A 19,319-nucleotide genomic window follows, 5' to 3' on the forward strand; every position below is an offset into this window, starting at 1 on the left:
TCGTGCTGTATTGTGGGAAGTGTGCCCCTAACAAACATGGCTGACACCTTTGGAGACGGTTTGTTCAGCGTGTTTGACGATGAACAACAAAATACCACAAATAAAAAAGTACCGTCGAGTGTGGCGGCAGAACCGGGGTAAATATGTATTTTCTGGAGAAAAATTTTGTGTTTGTTTTGGAAAGTTTTTTTCTCCGCGAGGACGGTAGTGCCATGGGTGCTCGTGCCAGTCATAGTAACAGCCATTGGTTCGTTAAAGAAACACCGGACAAAAAAAGGCTTATTGGGCTTAAAGTTAACAATATTATGGCATATATAACTCTGAGCCCATTTCTCTTGAACACGAGTTTGTAGCTAAGTGTTTGTGTGCCCTTCATTGGTGAATCGTGCATGTTGGCTAACAGCTCGTGTGTTTCTGCTCTCTATAGGAAAGCTGCAGCCAAAAATGAAACAGACAGAGATGTCGGTCCGTCTGCCCGAGTCAAGAGAGAGGCAGACAGTGATGGTGGAGAGGAAGTGGTGTTTGTGAAGAAACCTCGACATGAGGCAGTTTCGGCGAATGAACTGAAGTAAGAAGGGAAGCTTTGTTGTGTTCATGCAGGGTGTTAGTGGACACAGTTATTAAAATGCTCAGCAGCATAAAAAAAGTGATGTAAAACCAGCTTCATATTATTAGAAATATTTAAATTATCCCTGCTTGTGAATGTTTATCCACGCATTTATCATCGAGCAGCTTATCCCAGGTCTCATAGCATGAGATTAGATTAGATTAGATAGAACTTTATTAATCCCTCGGGTGGGTTCCTCTGGGAAATTCGATTTCCAAAAAAGCACAGCACCGACAGAAGTTACAGAGTTACAGAATATTATATATATATATATATATATATATATATACACACACACACACACACACACACACATATATATATATATATATATATATATATATATATATATATATATATATATATATATAAAAATACAGAGACAATATAAATAAAATATACGAAGGGGATAAATAGAATAAATAGGAATAAAAAATAAAAATACAAGTGAATTGCACATTTCAAGTATTGAGGTCTATTGCACTGTTGACTATTTACAAAAGTATTGCACAAAAGGTATTGCACAGTGAGGTGAAGAGGCACTACAGCTTAGTTGTTCCCCCCTCCTTTGTCCTCCTGTTTCCCCTCCCTCTCCCCTCCAGAGAGGAGTTAAACAGTCTGATGGCGTGTGGGACAAAGGAGTTTTTAAGTCTGTTAGTTCTTGTCTTTGGGAGAAGCAACCTGTCACTGAACAGACTCTTCTGGTTGTTAATGGCCGTGTGCAGAGGATGCCTGGCATTGTCCATAATGTCCATCAGTTTCTTTAATGTCCTTTTCTCTGCCACTGTCACCAGAGTGTCCAGCTTCATGCCGACCACAGAGCTAGCCCTCCTGATCAGTTTTTCCAGCCTGGATGAGTCCTTCTTTGCTGTGCTGCTCCCCCAGCACACCACAGCATAGAAAAGTACTCCAGCAACCACCGACTGGTAAAACATCCTCAGGAGCTTCCTGCAGATGTTAAAAGACCTCAGCCTCCTGAGGAAGTACAGTCGGCTTTGGGCTTTTTTATACAGGTGCTCTGTGTTGCATGACCAGTCCAGTTTATTGTCCACCCACAGCCCGAGGTACTTGTACTTGTACTTGTTGACCACCTCCACCTCCTCCCCCTCTATCTGAACCGGCAGTGGACCTGCTCTAGACCTCCCGAAGTCCACAACCAGTTCCTTAGTCTTTGAGGTGTTGAGTTGCAGGTGGTTTGTGTGACTCCATGCGACAAAGTTCCTCACCAGACTTCTGTACTCCTCTTCCTGATCATCCCAGATACACCCCATGATGGCTGTGTCGTCTGCAAACTTCTGAATGTGGCATAATTCAGAGTTGTAGCAGAAGTCAGAGGTGTACAGGGTGAAGAGATGTGGGTTACCCCTTGCACATATCACCAGTCTATCACAGGGCTTACATATGATTGTCATATTCTAATTAGAAATATAGGAGGTGTCATCATCAAAATGTTATTTCAGATGTTCTCTGAGAAGGTCTCCTCTACACCAATGAAGTGAAAATGTGAAGGAAAGAGAATGCAACCTGCAACTGGATAAAATGTCATCCTCTTCCTCCTCACCTGCGCTCCGAAGAGCGCGCTCTAACACATGAAAATGTGCATAATTATGCTTATTATTCCTGATATCATCACAGTTATTGTCAGCATATTAGACATAGAACCTTCCTGTCTCCGGACAGCTGACAGGACCCAGCTAAACAACAAGAGCTGGTTATAAGCTCACATTATGCCAGTTAATGTCAGGCTTGAGTGTCGTTTTCCACACGAATCACACTTTCCCTCTGATAAACATTTTGATTATGTGAGTTCATTCACATCAGAGTTTGTTCTATTTCTTCTTTCTTTTTTCAGTCTTGCAGAATTTATGCCTCAGGTGAAGGTGGAGCAAGTGGAAACAGTGGAAGGATGTTCACATGAGGTAAAGAAAATCTGTTGTTTTTTGTTTGGTTTTTTAAGAATTTTATTCATTTTTAAATAAACAAGCAGAAAAAATAGTGATGATAACTGTTGCCATTTCTGTACTTCCCTGACAGGTTGCTCTTCCTGCCAGTGAGGAATATAAACCTCTGAAACCACGAGTGGGAAAAGCAGCCAAGGTATAAGGGGCCTTAGTCTGAGTTTTCACGAACTGACATTACCGTGGGATTGCTTTCCTTTTGTTCTGATACATCTTACTCGTCTTGCAGGAGTACCCTTTCGTTCTCGATCCCTTCCAGCGGGAGGCCATATTATGTATTGACAACAACCAGTCTGTGCTTGTGTCTGCACACACCTCTGCAGGGAAGACTGTTTGTGCTGAGTAAGTGTCATCAGTAAACAATTTATACTGAGCGATCACATTTTTCCTCATTCCAGTTGATTATATTTGGCTAAAATACAGCTTAGAATTTAAACTCAAACTACAGAAAATGTGATGCTGACCATTAACAGTTTATAGAGACTAGAGATGATACTCACTGTTGTGCTGTATCAGTGCCTTCTTGGTAAATGTACTGACACGCTGGAAAGCAGCACTGAGAGATATTATGAACCCTTATAGCCCACTGATTGGTCATAACACTGAACCAAAACAAAACAGGTATTCTAAACATTTTTCATTTAATATGAACTAAAACATGAAGACTGGTCAGCAATTGTGCTCAGTAGGTGTTCATAGTTCTTTAAAAACATTTTTTAATGGCTTTCTCTGATATCTTTCTGCAGATATGCCATTGCGCTGGCTCTCAGGGAGAAGCAGAGAGTGATCTTCACCAGCCCCATCAAGGCTCTCTCCAACCAGAAGTACAGAGAGATGTACGAAGAGTTTCAAGATGTAGGACTGATGACAGGTGACGTCACCATCAACCCCACTGCCTCTTGCCTCGTCATGACAACAGAGGTAAAAAAAAAACAATTTTGTGTGGAGTTGAGACATTATTACATTTGCTAGTTATATCCTTATTGAAGAGTGTTTTTTGATGCTGCTCAATCCAGAGGTCGGTCAATGATAAACTTCTTCTCTCCCAGATTCTGAGGAGCATGCTGTACCGAGGCTCTGAGATCATGAGGGAAGTGGCGTGGGTCATCTTCGATGAGATCCATTACATGAGAGACACGGGTGGGTATAAAATAGAAAAGTGATGCAGACGATCTGTAAAATTACAGATCAGTGTGTTTTGAACATCCAAGAATCAAATAGATTTTCTCCTGGGTACAAACAGAATTCATGAGTAAGTTATGGATGGATACTTGACTTGGATCCCTCACACAGTGACTCGCTGCAACATTAGCATTCTATTACAGCATCACATTCAAATTCAGTGAGCCCTTTAGAACAACCCTTTCATTTTATTTCTACAAAGGCAGACTGCATGGCTTTAGGAATGATTTTACACACCTGCAGTAACACCAGAAATGTCTGAATTCAAAGATTAGGTGTGGACCCGCAGCTTTCAATTGTCCATACAATATATGTTCTAAGATTACTAATACGCTGTTGAAAAAAAATTGCACATGGCATGTTGTCAAATTAAATATATATATTTGAAATAGAGAAAACGCAGGAAAGTAAACACGTTAACATGTTTTCTAGCGATTTATTTCCTGCAGTCTGGTGCAGTTGAGGCCATGAATGAAAATGGAAGCAAAGTAAAACAATTGCATGAAAAATCTGTGTTTATACCTTCTTTGTCGACTTTTCATTTACTGATTTCTCAACAGCAGCACTTAAGGCTCAGTTGAATTAAAGTTTATTTTAACCCTGTGGTTAAAAAAATGTCACATGATGGCTTTTGGTTGGTAACACGTCTCACTGGTCTGTGTATTTCAGAGCGTGGCGTGGTTTGGGAGGAGACCATCATTCTTCTTCCCGATAATGTGCATTATGTTTTCCTGTCAGCCACCATCCCCAATGCCAAACAGTTTGCTGAGTGGATTTGTCACTTACACAAGCAGGTGGGATGTTGTACTGCCTCATAGTATAATTAAAGTTCTTATAATGTCCCTAAGTGAGAAGGTGACAGTTTAAATGAGTGACTTAGGGTAGTTTTTCTTGTTTATTGATTTATGCTTTTCTAATGTCTCCTGTAGCCATGCCATGTGGTCTACACAGACTACCGCCCCACTCCACTGCAACACTATATCTTTCCAGCAGGGGGTGATGGACTCCACCTGGTTGTTGATGAAAATGTAAGGACACGTGGAAACAACACTCATTAGGGCTTTTCAGAAGAAATGAATGAATAACTCTTTGGACTCGGCTTCATCTCCTTCACTGATAATTCTGCTTTACACAAGTGGGGCTAAAATAACAATTTGTGTATTCTAAATCTGGATGCACCAATTAGAAACAGCTGCTATAAGGTAATGTATAATTCAGGACGTTTTTTTGTGTTTGTATTTTTCTCCAGGGAGAATTCAGAGAGGACAATTTCAACACAGCTATGCAGGTGCTGAGAGATGCTGGGGATTCTGGGGGCAGCAGCGGAGGTGCCAAGTGGGATCCAAAAGGAAGGAAAGGAGGCACTAAAGGTGTGTGGGTTTGCTGGATTTTAATGTAAAAATCTTTGATTCAGTAATTCATATAAGATTGCATGTCTTTGTACTTTAATCAGGCCCATCAAGCGTGTTCAAGATAGTGAAGATGATCATGGAGAGGAACTTCCAGCCAGTGATTATTTTCAGCTTCAGTAAGAAAGAGTGTGAGGCCTACGCTCTGCAGGTGGCTAAACTGGACTTTAACAGAGGTATGTGCATTCCTGGAAACTCTAATCTGTGTGTGTGTGTCAGTATTTTCCCCACGAAAGCGTGCGGCCATGTCTCTGGTGAGAGTAGCAGTATAGTCAGTCAAGTTAAGTTGTTTGCAGTCATGAAAGCACCGATAGACTTTGAGAAGGTCTTTGCAAACGTGCTGTTTGATAAGTGCAATGTGTGAATAATTGAAAGTTTACTGCTGACACCTAAGCTGATAGATTAATATCAAAGGATGTGTTTCTGGCATTTGGCTTGTAGCTCTGTGTGCTGAATGAGGTGAGGTCAGACTCTTTGTCAGTCAAGTTCTGAATATTACAGATTAAAAGCTTATTTTTTCCTCTAATAAGAATAGAAATGATTGACTTTTTATAATTTGATCATGAGAATATTATTATACAGTGATGTTGCTTTTTTTGACCAATAGCTTCACTGCATTTGTCACTTATGAGGTGTCAGGTCACAAGACCAGTCAGTGAGCAGATTTTTGAGATGGCAAATGGATTTTCTTTGCCAACTGAAACATCAACACCACCTGTTTTTGTGACAAACTGTTCAGAGAGCGGGGGAAGAAGATGAGATTTGGCAAATAAATCAACATTGCTAAATTGTTGGCAGGGAATGTAATTTTATCCTCCTCACCCAGTGAGTGCCATCAGTGTAGCTTATTGTGCCTTCACCGTTGGTGCTGCTGTTTGGTCCAGTGGATAAGTGGAGGAGTTGGTTCATAAGAATAAATCTCCGCATGATTGGAGACAGTCCAGCAGCAGACTGAGCTTGGCTCACATCCACCTGCTCCAAGTCAAACATGCTCGTCAAATCTTAAGTGGGAGATCTTTTCCTTCCCCATTTCAGTTTGTTTTTTCTGCCCAGTGACATTATTGTAAATGAGAAGGTTTGTTTTCACACTGAGCTGTTCCAGCACTGAAATCCAGTGCAGATCGCCAAACATTTATCAGTATTGCACAAAACAAATGGAGACACTGTGCCAAAGACAGTTCCTCATTTTCACAAGTTTCTTGTGTTCTTGTGGTTTCAGTAAAGCTTTTGTTTTTTGTTTTTCTTAAGAAAAATTGTAGATACTGAGATAATTTCAGTAGATCGGAGAAAAAGGGTATATCCACATATATACAGGTCTTATTTAAAATGAGTTTTTTTTCCATGTTTGTTTTGAAAAATATCTCTCCACATGAAAATGCAAAACATTTTTGGCATGCTGTTGATGCCGAAGCAACAGGTGGTGATATAACTCTGATCATCTAGAAATGCTGGCCAACCAGAGGCCTACAAACAGTAACACAGCACACAGTCTGACGTCAGAAAAAGGAGATAAAGTTGTCAACACCTTTGATGTTGCAAGACTTGCAAGAAAGAAGTTTTCAGTATTTTATTTGTTTATGCTTTTAGCTACAGCAAAATCCCCTTACAAATGTAATTATTGGACTTGAAGTGGTTCCATGAATAAGGGCCAGTCCACATGGACTGAGATGGACAGAGACCGCCCACCAGCAACAGCAAATACTATAATGTGTTTGGCACAAAAACTCCAAAGTCAACAGAGACTTGCACAATTCCTGAGTGGTTGATGTTTCTCTGTAGGCAATTCCCCAAAACCCCCTATCTCCATTGGTCCACGTTAACCCCACATTTCCCAGGATTAATTATGTGTTGAATAATATTTTAAAATCACTCAAACTTGACTCCTTTCTTTGTTACAGATGATGAGAAACGTCTGGTGGAGGAGGTTTTCAACAATGCAGTGGACTGTCTATCAGATGAGGACAAGAAACTGCCTCAGGTAAGTGTTTCTACATGCTCTCACACTCAGCTTTCTCTGAGCTTGTCAAGGGTTTATTTATTTATTTAAACATGGTTTTTGAACCTGATCTTAACACCTTGTAAAATCTTAGCAAAAAGCTTCACTGTTTCCTCCTGTGATGAGTCCTGTTAAAATCAGTCCTGTACCCAGTAACAGCGTTAGTAGCTGTTATTGGGTACAACACGAGCAACGGCAAAGCACAACCCTACCACACACTTTTCCATTACAAGGGTTATGTTGGTTTTGGTTTCGTCAGCTGTGATCAAAACGGTCACTGAGAGAGAAGTTCAACAGTAATGAGCTTGTTTGTGTTCTTCAGGTCGAGCATGTGCTGCCACTGTTAAAGAGGGGGATAGGGATCCATCATGGAGGCCTACTGCCCATCCTGAAAGAGACCATAGAGATCCTCTTTTCTGAAGGCCTCCTCAAGGTACTGGTGATTCTAACTTTAATGAGATTTGTCTGTCTCTGCAGGACTGAAAATTTCAAAAGTGTGTTTGTAACAGACGTTTAGGGGAAATACTTAATTTGCGCAAAAGTTTAGTACATAGTCATATTAATGGATTTGATGAATATGTTGACATGGAATCCTTGAGAGAGTCTGTTCAAGTGTAATTAAAACTAATATTTAAAGTAACCAGTCGTCCAGTTCATGATAATGTGTGCCTATCTTCAGTCTTGTCTTCAGTCTTTTTACTTTAACTACAGAGTTACACTTTAGCTGTTGGTCATTTCTGGTTGTTATGGCAGTAACACTGTGAAATGAAGAAAATGTGCTAAAATGGAGGCAAATAAAAGAACATAATTAGAAATACTCTTACATCTGGAGAAGCAGATGTTTCAGCGTGTTGTAATCCAGACTTAGACACAAGTCAGGTAATTATTAAAGGCTTTTTATCACAACTTTAAGATTTAGTCAATGCAGACTGGAAACTTGTCACAAACCAATAGAAATGGTTTGTGACAAGTTTCCAAACTTTACGGGAAATCCTGCTTTTGTGTTGGTTTTTCTTTTTGTTTGATTGTTTTTTAAGATTTATGCCTGATCGGCTGTTCTTGGCGGCTCCAATCTTTTTGCACTTGAAAGAAAATGGCTTTCCAAATGTTTTATGAGGAACACTTTGAACATGTTTATTAGTCCTAGAGGATCAGTGTCTATTTGTAAGTGATAAAATGTAAATATTGAGATGAGCTTAATGCTCCTTATTTCCATTGCAGGCCTTGTTTGCCACAGAGACATTCGCCATGGGCATCAACATGCCAGCTCGCACTGTGCTCTTCACCAGTGCACGCAAGTTTGATGGCAAGAATCACCGCTTTGTAAGTTCACGCAGTCAAACACAATGGTCTCCCCCTCTTTTATGTCTTTAATACAGAATTTTCTCAGCAGCAGTATTAGTATGGATGTTTGGAAAAGTTGCACTTCCAGAAAGATATCTGTCTGTCTATGGCTTCTGTTTGAGGCCAGTAAAATGCAGAGCTCGCCATAAATTGTGCTTTAAAGCTGCTCTGTCAAGTGTGCAGTTGTTATGTAGCATGTTGCTCTGAAGCCTTTATAAGGTCTTCAAGCGTTGCAGCTTGTATTGGCACATAAATAGCCACATATTGTTTACAAGGGGGTGCTCTAGGGATTAAAGAGAATGAGCGAGAGTAGGGCTGGGCGATATGACCCAAAATTCATATCTCGATATTTTTTAGCTGGATGGCGATATAAGATATATATCTCGATATTTTTTTTTAAGCCATAAAGTAAGAACAAAAAGAGAGTTCTTAGTCAAAGCTGTGTCCCAGATGTCACACAGGCACTTTTATTAACATACAGCACAGATGTACATGAAAAATTACTCAAAATTAAATTATGAGAATTCATTAAATAATAATGCTCCATAAATAAAAGAAAACAAGGTTGTTTTTGTGCTAAACAAAGAGCTCACAATTGTGCAGTCAAAATGTAAACTAAAAGATGCTGAGCGTAATAACAAAGACAGACAGATTTCACAGCTGCTCTGTTCCCAAGTTTTGCTGTGTGACTGACAGCCTGGAGTTTGAAATCCGCTTCATAACCACGTCTCTTACAGGTGCCATTTATGGTCCTTATACACACACAATACGGTAATATTACGTTGATGCACAGTACGTATCACTCCGCGAAGCTCCTCGGTAGCCGTAATGCGCCGACAACCTATCAAGCGGTGCAGCTCCGTAGCTGACCAAAGTCGTACTCAAACATTTTGACAGATTGCTGAGCGCCGTGTACCACATAAAATCGGTTCGCGGCCATCAAGCACAACCAGAATTCATACATAAGGCGCGCTATCAACTTTTGAGAGAATGAAAGGATTTTAGGGTTAGCGCTGTTAGCTCGTTAGCATGTTTAGCTCGTTAGCACGTTGACGCCGTCCAGCCCCACGCATGGGGCGATGCGCAGTAACTCGTTAACGGAGATTTGCCGTGTCCGTCTTGTCGCTGCCTGCACGTGAAGCGATGGGGGAGGAGGGGGAGTTGTCTTCAGTGAAGGCGAGGCGGAGTAACGTTGCGTAGAGACAAAAGTGGACGAAAGAGAGGCAAACTTGCGGCTCCACAACTATAATTATAACGTAACATAGACTATATCGATATAAAGGATATTGTCACATCTTATATCTCGTATAAAAATATATCGATATGTTTTAAAAACTCGATATATCGCCCAGCTCTAAGCGAGAGAGAGTGAAACTGCCCTCCAAGAGGTTCATCAGAAACATCTGTTGCCTCTGATGGTGCCAAAACTCCACACAGGCACTCACACTTCACCTTCATTCTTCAAAAAACTCTCTTCCAACTCAAGAGCTGCTCTCAAGAATGTGTGAAATGAAGATCTGATCATTTAAACTCTTGTTTGGTTTTTTTTTTGCAAAGAGAGGTAAAAATGTGGAGCTTAGTCAGTGCCATGTGTGATTCAATGAACAGTAGATGAGTGATGTAGATTCATAGCAATGCAGATAATTGCCTAGGCAGTAATTGAATAAATGTGCAGATGTTCAGTGTTTTGTTTTTACCACCTTCATTTATGCTGTTTTAACCAGTTTCTCAGTTGTACATATATTTCACATGTACATAGACGTTCTATAATATAATTTATCTTCCCACCTTGTCTAGATAACATCAGGTGAGTATATCCAGATGTCTGGGCGTGCTGGGAGGAGAGGAATGGACGACAGAGGGATTGTTATTTTCATGGTGGATGAGAAGATGAGCCCAGCTGTGGGTAAACAGCTACTCAAGGTACTGTTAACCAGGCTGCTGCAAATGCTTTTTACCATCACTTTCAGGTTTTTTAGTCCCTAGCATTATTTTAACCACTGAATCCAAAGTTTTAAAAGTGATTCTTAACTTGTTCTTTGTCAGGAATCGCTGACATTTTAATCATTTTAACCATTTTAATCCTGCTGTGCAGGGCTCTGCAGATCCTTTGAACAGTGCCTTCCACTTAACCTACAACATGGTGCTCAACCTGCTGCGTGTGGAGGAGATCAACCCAGAATACATGCTGGAGAAGTCTTTCTACCAGTTCCAACACTACAGGGCTTTGCCTGGTGTAGTGGAGAGTAAGCATTTCTGTATGCACTTGTTCACACTACACACTTGGGTAGTAACTGACAGACATACAAATATGAACACAAATAGCAATCACGGACTTCAATAGCATGTATATGTATATTTGTAGTATGATGACTGTTTACAGTATCATCTTCAGTTGTCTGGTATGAATTACGTGTGATCTAGTTCTAAGATGAATCTAAAATGACTGTTTTTGTGCAGAAATTAAGAAGTTGGAGGAGCAGTACCACACCATTGAGATTCCCAATGAAGAGAGTGTGGTCACTTACTTTAAAATCAGACAGCAGCTGGCCAAACTGAGTAAAGAAATCCAGGAGTTCATCCACAAACCCAAATACTGCTTGCCCTTCTTACAGCCTGGGCGACTTGTCAAGGTACTGCTTTACGCTTAGACCAGCAGTAATAATGGAAGATTTTCACATCATTTAACAAGTCTGTATTTTCATCTGTCAGGTAAAAAATGAGGATGCTGACTTTGGCTGGGGAGTGGTTGTAAACTTTTGCAAGAAGACTAATGTTAAGGTAAGTTAGTGGCACCTGTAGATGAATCCAAGGTCCCGTGGCTATGACTAACACACATTTCCCATTTAGACGACTACAGACTCAGAGCCGCTGTATGTCGTGGAGGTTTTGGTCCACTGTAGTAAGGACAGTGTGAAAGATGCTGCAACTGAAGCTGCTAAACCTGCCGCTCCAGGGGAGACTGGAGAGATGCAGGTGGGTGGAGCAATCGCAAGAACACCCATAACTTCATATACACAAATGGGAGCGCCATAATTAAAATCACCTTTTTCTGCCCAGGTGGTTCCAGTGATGCTCCATCTCCTCACTTCTGTCAGCTCAGTTCGTCTTTACATCCCCAAAGACCTGAGGCCCTACGACAACAGACAGCTCATGCTCAAGTCCATACAGGTACAAAGTAGAGCCATTTCTCAAGGTGTTGAAGATATTAGTGTGAATCATTTACATTTTTTTCCCTCCAATCATTTTGTCCACAGGAGGTGCAGAAACGTTTTCCAGATGGTGTTCCTCTGCTTGACCCCATAGATGACATGGGCATCAAAGACCCTGCATTAAAGAAAGTTATTCAGAAGATTGAGGCCTTTGAGCACCGCATGTACACCCATTCCCTGCACAGTGACCCCAACTTGGAATCTGTCTATTCTCTCTGTGAGAAGAAAGCTCTGGTGAGAAACTTTGTCAAATTTCAAGCAATGGGATGTCCTGCTAATTGTCAGGCCTTATGAGAGCATAACTAAATGGTGGCAAACTGGGCTAACCTAGCTTGTAGTGGCATGATTTGCATTTGTTTCTGCCTGGTAAGTGATGTTTGCGTAAGTAAACATCACTGTCACTGGGGTATCCACTGTGTCAGCTGTAAACTAGTAAGCGTGAGTAATGCTATACGGTCGGGAACAACTATGTGGCTGGTTTTAACCAGTTGCCTCATCACACCGCTGATCAAGAGTGTGAAAATAAAGAGTGTGAGAATTAGCTGCCTGAAGGCTAGGACTGAGTTAATGAGTGTGGGTATTGGTCTCCAGTTTGCCATTTTTATTTATAACCTGTTGTTCTTTGCTTTTTCTCTGACTTGGTAATGGTTTTGATCATGGCTTCTCTGGAAGCGACTCTGAGCACTGTTTCAGTGAATTCAAAGGTTCTTACACTGTTGAACACTTTGTTACTACCCTGTGGGGCCGTATATCGCAACAAGGTACTAACAAAGTATTTAGTTGTCTATCACCTTTGTGTTGGAACAAAACATCACTTTTGGTTAGGGTTATTTATTGGTAGCTTTGATTGATATTGGGGTGTATTGTCTATACCACAACAGGTTACTATAACAAATAACAGCTAAACACTCTAATTTCTCAATGTTTGAACTTTCCTGTTTATCTACAAAAAGTACCTTTTGTTAGATGAGACTTGATTTCTTTTTATTGGATTTTTCTGTTCAGTTGTGGTCAAATATGTACATACAGGCAAACAGGAAAAATGACCGCTTGTGAATGTTATTCCTACATTCAGAGGTCCAGTAAATTTAATTTTGCTTTCTTTGAACACCAAAATGAAACAAAACTGCTGCTAATCCTCAGGTTCATCTTTTTATTGGTTTTTACAGATGCTACCATTTCTGATGTCTCATTTATATTATTTGTTTAGCCAAACAGGTAGCACTGGCTGAACTCAGCACATCTTACAGATGCACAAGCACTAAAAAGTCTTAGCTTTAGCTTTAAGTGTTCCTGTGATGTCACTTATCTTTACCAACACATCCAGTCACCATTACAGAGAAGTCTTTGCTTCTGTCTTTGATCGATGAGCAGTGCTGGTGAAGTCTTTGTGTGTGTGTGTTAAACACAGTAGAAGAGGTTGAAGTGGATAAATTAAATAGTTGGTATGAGATAAGCATGCACATGAACATCTGATGCAATTGTCTTTCACATTCCTCTTCATCACTCTGACAGCTAAAGTTGCTTGAAGTTTTCTGATGTGCTAAACTGGAACCTATCACACAGCTTTTTGAGACTTTAAGAAACCCTGAAATCAAAGTTCAACAAGTTAAAAATGAAGAAATTTGCATAACATAACTGTGTGTGTGTGTTTCAGATCGCAGCAGATGTTCGAACAGCCAAGCGAGACCTCAAAAAAGCGCGAACCATCTTGCAGATGGACCAGCTGAAGTGCAGAAAGAGAGTTCTTCGAAGACTTGGCTTTGCCAGTCCCTCTGACGTCATTGAGATGAAAGGGCGGGTCGCCTGTGAAATTAGCAGGTAGGGGAGGGCGGGGCACACACACACAAAGCTGGGACAGTGAAGAAAATGTTTGAGCTGCGTCTGTATGGATGAACCTGAAAACTTCAGGTTACTTGTGTAACCCCGGCTCTCACAGCAGCATGAGTGAGATGCCTCAGCATGGGATGCACCTGCTTGCGTATTCCTTAAAAGCCTTATTCCATTACAACAATCCTGATTGGCTGATGATTGAAACGACCACGTTGGACAGCCACCCAACCTTATGAAGCTTGCACTACTATGTGGCCATTTTTTTTTTTTTTTTTTTTTTTTTTTTAAAGATAAGCAGTTTTTCTCACTTCACCCCAGCAAAAAGGGCATCTCACTCATGCTACCCTGAGAACTGGGGTTACGTGAGTTACCTAAAGTTCCTATTCCTAGCTGTTGTTTTGATGTCTTACAATTAGATATTTAGCATAAAAAAGCAGATTCTTACTCCGTGTTCCACCTCACATTTCTTTTATAGCTGCTGTTTTGAAAAGATCAAGATATTGAAGCAAAGTCATTATATAATTAAGTTTCTGTATAAATATCTCCAGTGCCGACGAGCTCCTGCTGACTGAGATGATGTTCAACGGTCTCTTCAATGATCTGACAGTTGAGCAAGCCACCGCCCTGCTGTCCTGCTTTGTCTTCCAGGAAAACGTAGGGACAAACGAACACAAATGCATCACTCACTCGATGTACAAAGATTCATCTTTTCCCGAACACTAAAATAAACACCTTATTCCCATTCCTGTAAGTTCGAGCTGCTTTCACATTCTTGGCTTCTTCTCCTGCTTTACAGTCAAAGCAAACACCAAACTCTCAAAATAGGTTGATCCAGCATCAGCACATGTTTAAACAGACTTTCATTGGTTTCTCATTAGCTCAGTCCTGTGAACGGGAAAATTCTGACCTCAATCCCATATCGGACTGTCTCTTATTAGCCAGCTTCAAATGTTTACACAGCGAATAATGACAAGCAGCTGTCATGTTTCCAATAAATCCGGTGCGCATGTGAGTGCACAGCTGTTGTCTTTAAAGACGACCTGCTGCTATTTTAGCTGTTGATGATGGGGACTTTAGCCAATTAGCATGTTTTTAAAGGACTTCAGCGTTGGTCGGAAGAACACCTGAAAATAAATTGTACATTTGTTACTTATTGAGCCAAGTTCATCACCTTCTCGATAACTTGCAGACGTGAACATACCTCTAATCCTGCACATTAGCTTCTCAGAGGAGCCACCAAACAGATATTCACTGAGATCAAGTGCATGTTAATATTAGTTTGCATCTGCAGACCAAACAGCTGCTCGAATGCAAAATAGCACACTAGAATATGTATAAATACCACCTGACTTCAATACTGCTGTATTGAAAAATAAAAATCCAGACCACAATAAATATTTAAAGAGCAGATGTGGCTGCTTATAAAAGTGATACCGGCAGCCTAGGAGGCCCTAAGCTTTCTGATGAAAATAACATTAGTATCTCAAATTGTTGTGAGACGGAGACTTACATTTGATTCTAGGATACTTCGATATACAGTGGAGATCGTGCTTGATTCAATGACTACAAAGTGCCCAGGTACAGTGGCTGTAAAATTAGGCAAAGTCATGACCCCTCCATTACGCTCCTGCCAGTTAGTGAGAGGTGATATGAGCTGCTGATATGCTTTGGTTCCTTGATGAGTCATTTTGTTTTGTGCAACTTTGCAAACCTTATCCATGCTGCCATGTTCTTCCTAAGGGAAGTCACTTTCTCCTTGTAGTCCTTCCATACAAGCATACTTGTTCATTCTTTTTCTAATTTAATTATCATGAAATTTGGGCCTTTAACATGCCAACACTCCCATAGAGTGAGATGCAGCTCTTGGATTTTTTGCAGTTTCCCTGATCATTGCATATTCTGACCTTGCTATGAATTTAGCTTGGATGCCCACCTGGCAACTGTCTTTCCATTTGATAATGAATAATCTTCCTCACTGTAGAAGGATGGACTTCAGATTGTTTGGGAATTTCCTCATAAACCTCCACAAATTTATTTGATGCTTCGCTAAGATAATTACTGATGTCTTTCCTCCTTGTATTCCTCCTGTATTTTCTGAAAAACTTAGACATGCGTGCAGGAGTTATGCTGTATTATGATTTAATAACATTAACATTTATATGGTACTTGTACTAATTATTTAGATGTTGTGTTTTTTTTCCTCCAGGCCAGCGAGATGCCAAAACTAACTGAGCAGCTCGCTGCACCGCTGAGACAGATGCAGGTGAGACGGCATTAGAGTGGAGCTGTATCTTGTTAAATGCGTGAACTTTAGTAGAAATGAAAGCATCACTGTTTCTGTTGTGTTCAGGAATGTGCAAAGCGCATCGCCAAAGTGTCAGCAGACGCCAAGCTGGAGGTGGACGAAGAGAGCTATCTGAACCAATTTAAACCCCACCTAATGGACGTGGTTTATGCCTGGGCCAACGGGGCCACGTTTGCTCAAATCTGCAAAATGACCGACGTCTTTGAAGGTTTGTTACTTCTCTTACAATCTGCAGGTGTTTAATTATTAAGATCACAATTTATTGGTTCCTTTCTCCAGTATTAGGAAATATTTTCTATTTGAGGCAGATTTTGTGGGTCAGATGAGTTATTTGATACAAAGTGAACACATTTACTCTCAAAAAAAGATAGATAGATAGATATATAATCAAAGATTTCTAACACATGTATCTACACTCTGGATTTCTGTTTAGGGAGCATCATCCGTTGCATGCGTCGTCTGGAGGAGGTCCTGAGACAAATGTGCTCTGCATCTAAAGCCATCGGCAACACAGAGCTGGAGAATAAGTTTGCTGAAGGTAGGAAACACATTGCACCAATTTTTCATTTGAATGAATATTAGCTCCCTTTCTAAATGTAGTCTAACATGACAAATCCTTAAAAAGTTGGACATTTTTCACTGTTTTTTGTTGGTTTTTGTTAGATTTATTTTTGTATTGTTAAAACTACATTGATAGTACACCTGTGCATCATAAACTTTATTTAGTGCATGCATTTAGTACATGTATTTAGTGCATGCATTTAGTGCATGTTTTTAACAAACCATTTACGTTTTATGAAGAAGCCAAAACTAGATTCTGTAATTGTTCATGTAAAAGTTGTGACAGAGTTTGAATTGTGTTTCTCTCCCTGCAGGAATAACAAAGATCAAGAGAGACATCGTCTTTGCTGCCAGTCTCTACTTATAGTGTCTTTTAGTGAACCCTGCTCTTTTGTGGTTGTTTGTTTCACTATAGAAGTCATGTGCTTTGTTATTTACCCTTTTTTTAAAAATGTGTAATGCCTTAGTGAACTTAAATTGGTGATTATTCCATTGGCTCCAGCTGAAAGCTCTTTGGGAATGCTAACTGTGCAATCACAGCAACTTCCATAAACACTTTCATCCTGCTGAGGTTTCCCAATCATTGTCCTCACTGTGCGCATCATATATGGTCTGTTTTCACAGTTCATTGAATATGCATGTTTTGTTTTTGCTTAAATGGCAAAAATGTGCATAATTAGACTGATAATTATTTTGTGCTTTGATCTGAGGAGAGCTCATGACATAATACATCAAATACCTGTGTCGATGTTAATAACCCACTTTATTTTTCCGTATTTTTACATGTGTGTACATATTTGACAGTTTTCAATAAACGTCTGTATTTGTTTACATACAGATTATATATAAAAAGCAAACTGTTGTCCATTCACTTGATGCTGATATTAAACAGAAGGTTGTAATAACAGTAGCTGTCCAGCCAAGCAACACAGGACCTGAACTGACAGCCTACTCTGCAGTGCTCTCACCAAACATGGTAGAAACTTCTTCACTTGAATGTTTTTATTTATATATGTATTCAACCTCATCTGGTAGTTTATTGGTTTGAACAGCAGGTGGCGGTGCTACATAAAACGTACATGAGATTCAAACACCCCACCAGTTCATTTGTGTGAGCACTGAGCCAGCAATCTAACTCAACCACCATCGGGCTCTTAAATTTAGGGGGGGGGGGGGGGGCTCTGCTTCTGATGTTTTTAATAAAGTGTATATGCTGGAATTGGATCACATGTTTCATTATAATATTCATCTGGAAGTTCATTGGTTTGAACAGCAGGTTGCGGTGTTTCTTGATATTCAGATACACCCCAGCTCACGCGCTCAAAACCCGCTTCCAAATCCACTACCACACAAACGAAGTGAAGCTGCAAAATAATAAGCAACTGAAGCTTTAACATTGATAAACATCAGTATGCTGTGCTTTGCGTGTCAAAGTAAACATTTACAGTGGGGCAAAAAAGTATTTAGTCAGCCACCGATTGTGCAAGTTCCCCCACTTAAAATGATGACAGAGGTCAGTAATTTGCACCAGAGGTACACTTCAACTGTGAGAGACAGAATGTGAAAAAAAAGTCCATGAATTCACATGGTAGGATTTGTAAAGAATTTATTTGTAAATTAGGGTGGAAAATAAGTATTTGGTCACCTCAAACATGGAAAATCTCTGGCTCTCACAGACCTGTAACGTCTTCTGTAAGACACTTTTCTGTCCTCCACTCGTTACCTGTATGAATGGCACCTGTTTGAACTCATCATCTGTATAAAAGACACCTGTCCACAGCCTCAAACAGTCAGACTCCAAACGCCGCCATGGCCAAGACCAAAGAGCTCTCGAAGGACACCAGGAAAAGTATTGTAGACCTGCACCAGACTGGGAAGAGTGAATCTACAATAGGCAAGCAGCTTGGTGTGAAAAAATCAACTGTGGGAGCAATCATCAGAAAATGGAAGACATACAAGACCACTGATAATCTCCCTCGATCTGGGGCTCCACGCAAGATCTCATCCCGTGGGGTCAAAATGATCATGAGAACGGTGAGCAAAGATCCCAGAACCACACGGGGGGACGTGGTGAATGACCTGCAGAGAGCTGGGACCAAAGTAACAAAGGTCACCATCAGTAACACACTACAACGGCAGGGAATCAAATCCCGCAGTGCCAGACGTGTTCCGCTGCTGAAGCCAGTGCATGTCCAGGCCCGTCTGAAGTTTGCCAGAGAGCACATGGATGATACAGCAGAGGATTGGGAGAATGTCATGTGGTCAGATGAAACCAAAGTAGAACTTTTTGGTATAAACTCAACTCGTCGTGTTTGGAGGACGAAGAATACTGAGTTGCATCCCAAGAACACCATACCTACTGTGAAGCATGGGGGTGGAAACATCATGCTATGGGGCTGTTTTTCTGCCAAGGGGACAGGACGACTGATCCGTGTTAAGGACAGAATGAATGGGGCCATGTATCGTGAAATTTTGAGCCAAAACCTCCTTCCATCAGTGAGAACTTTGAAGATGAAACGAGGCTGAGTCTTCCAACATGACAATGATCCAAAACACACCGCCCGGGCAACAAAGGAGTGGCTCCGTAAGAAGCATTTGAAAGTCCTGGAGTGGCCTAGCCAGTCTCCAGACCTCAACCCCATAGAAAATCTGTGGCGGGAGTTGAAAGTCCGTGTTGCTCGGCGACAGCCCCAAAACATCACTGCTCTCGAGAAGATCTGCATGGAGGAATGGGCCAAAATACCAGCTACTGTGTGTGCAAACCTGGTAAAGACCTATAGTAAACGTTTGACCTCTGTTATTGCCAACAAAGGTTATGTTACAAAGTATTGAGTTGTATTTTTGTTATTGACCAAATACTTATTTTCCACCCTGATTTACGAATAAATTCTTTACAAATCCTACCATGTGGA

At 40.7% G+C, this 19,319-nt stretch overlaps 1 protein-coding gene across 1 annotated transcript; it reads left to right on the forward strand.

Annotated features, from left to right (window-relative positions):
- Nucleotides 1–5: 5 nt before the first annotated feature.
- mtrex (Mtr4 exosome RNA helicase) lies at nt 6–17,264 on the forward strand. Its single transcript, XM_080874716.1, has 27 exons — nt 6–137; nt 428–568; nt 2,460–2,526; nt 2,642–2,704; nt 2,795–2,907; nt 3,312–3,486; nt 3,615–3,705; nt 4,417–4,541; nt 4,677–4,775; nt 4,997–5,117; nt 5,201–5,332; nt 7,055–7,134; nt 7,475–7,585; nt 8,374–8,475; nt 10,294–10,419; nt 10,592–10,742; nt 10,957–11,129; nt 11,209–11,277; nt 11,347–11,472; nt 11,557–11,667; nt 11,754–11,942; nt 13,366–13,529; nt 14,090–14,195; nt 15,748–15,804; nt 15,892–16,054; nt 16,280–16,384; nt 16,722–17,264. The coding sequence occupies exons 1-27, from the start codon at nt 37–39 to the stop codon at nt 16,772–16,774; spliced, it is 3,114 nt and encodes a 1,037-aa protein (XP_080730842.1). The 5' UTR covers nt 6–36; the 3' UTR covers nt 16,775–17,264.
- The last annotated feature ends 2,055 nt before the right edge of the window (nt 17,265–19,319 follow it).

The sequence above is a fragment of the Rhamphochromis sp. 'chilingali' genome, assembly GCF_963969265.1.
Source record: "Rhamphochromis sp. 'chilingali' genome assembly, chromosome: 2".
Lineage (NCBI taxonomy): Eukaryota > Metazoa > Chordata > Actinopteri > Cichliformes > Cichlidae > Rhamphochromis > Rhamphochromis sp. 'chilingali'.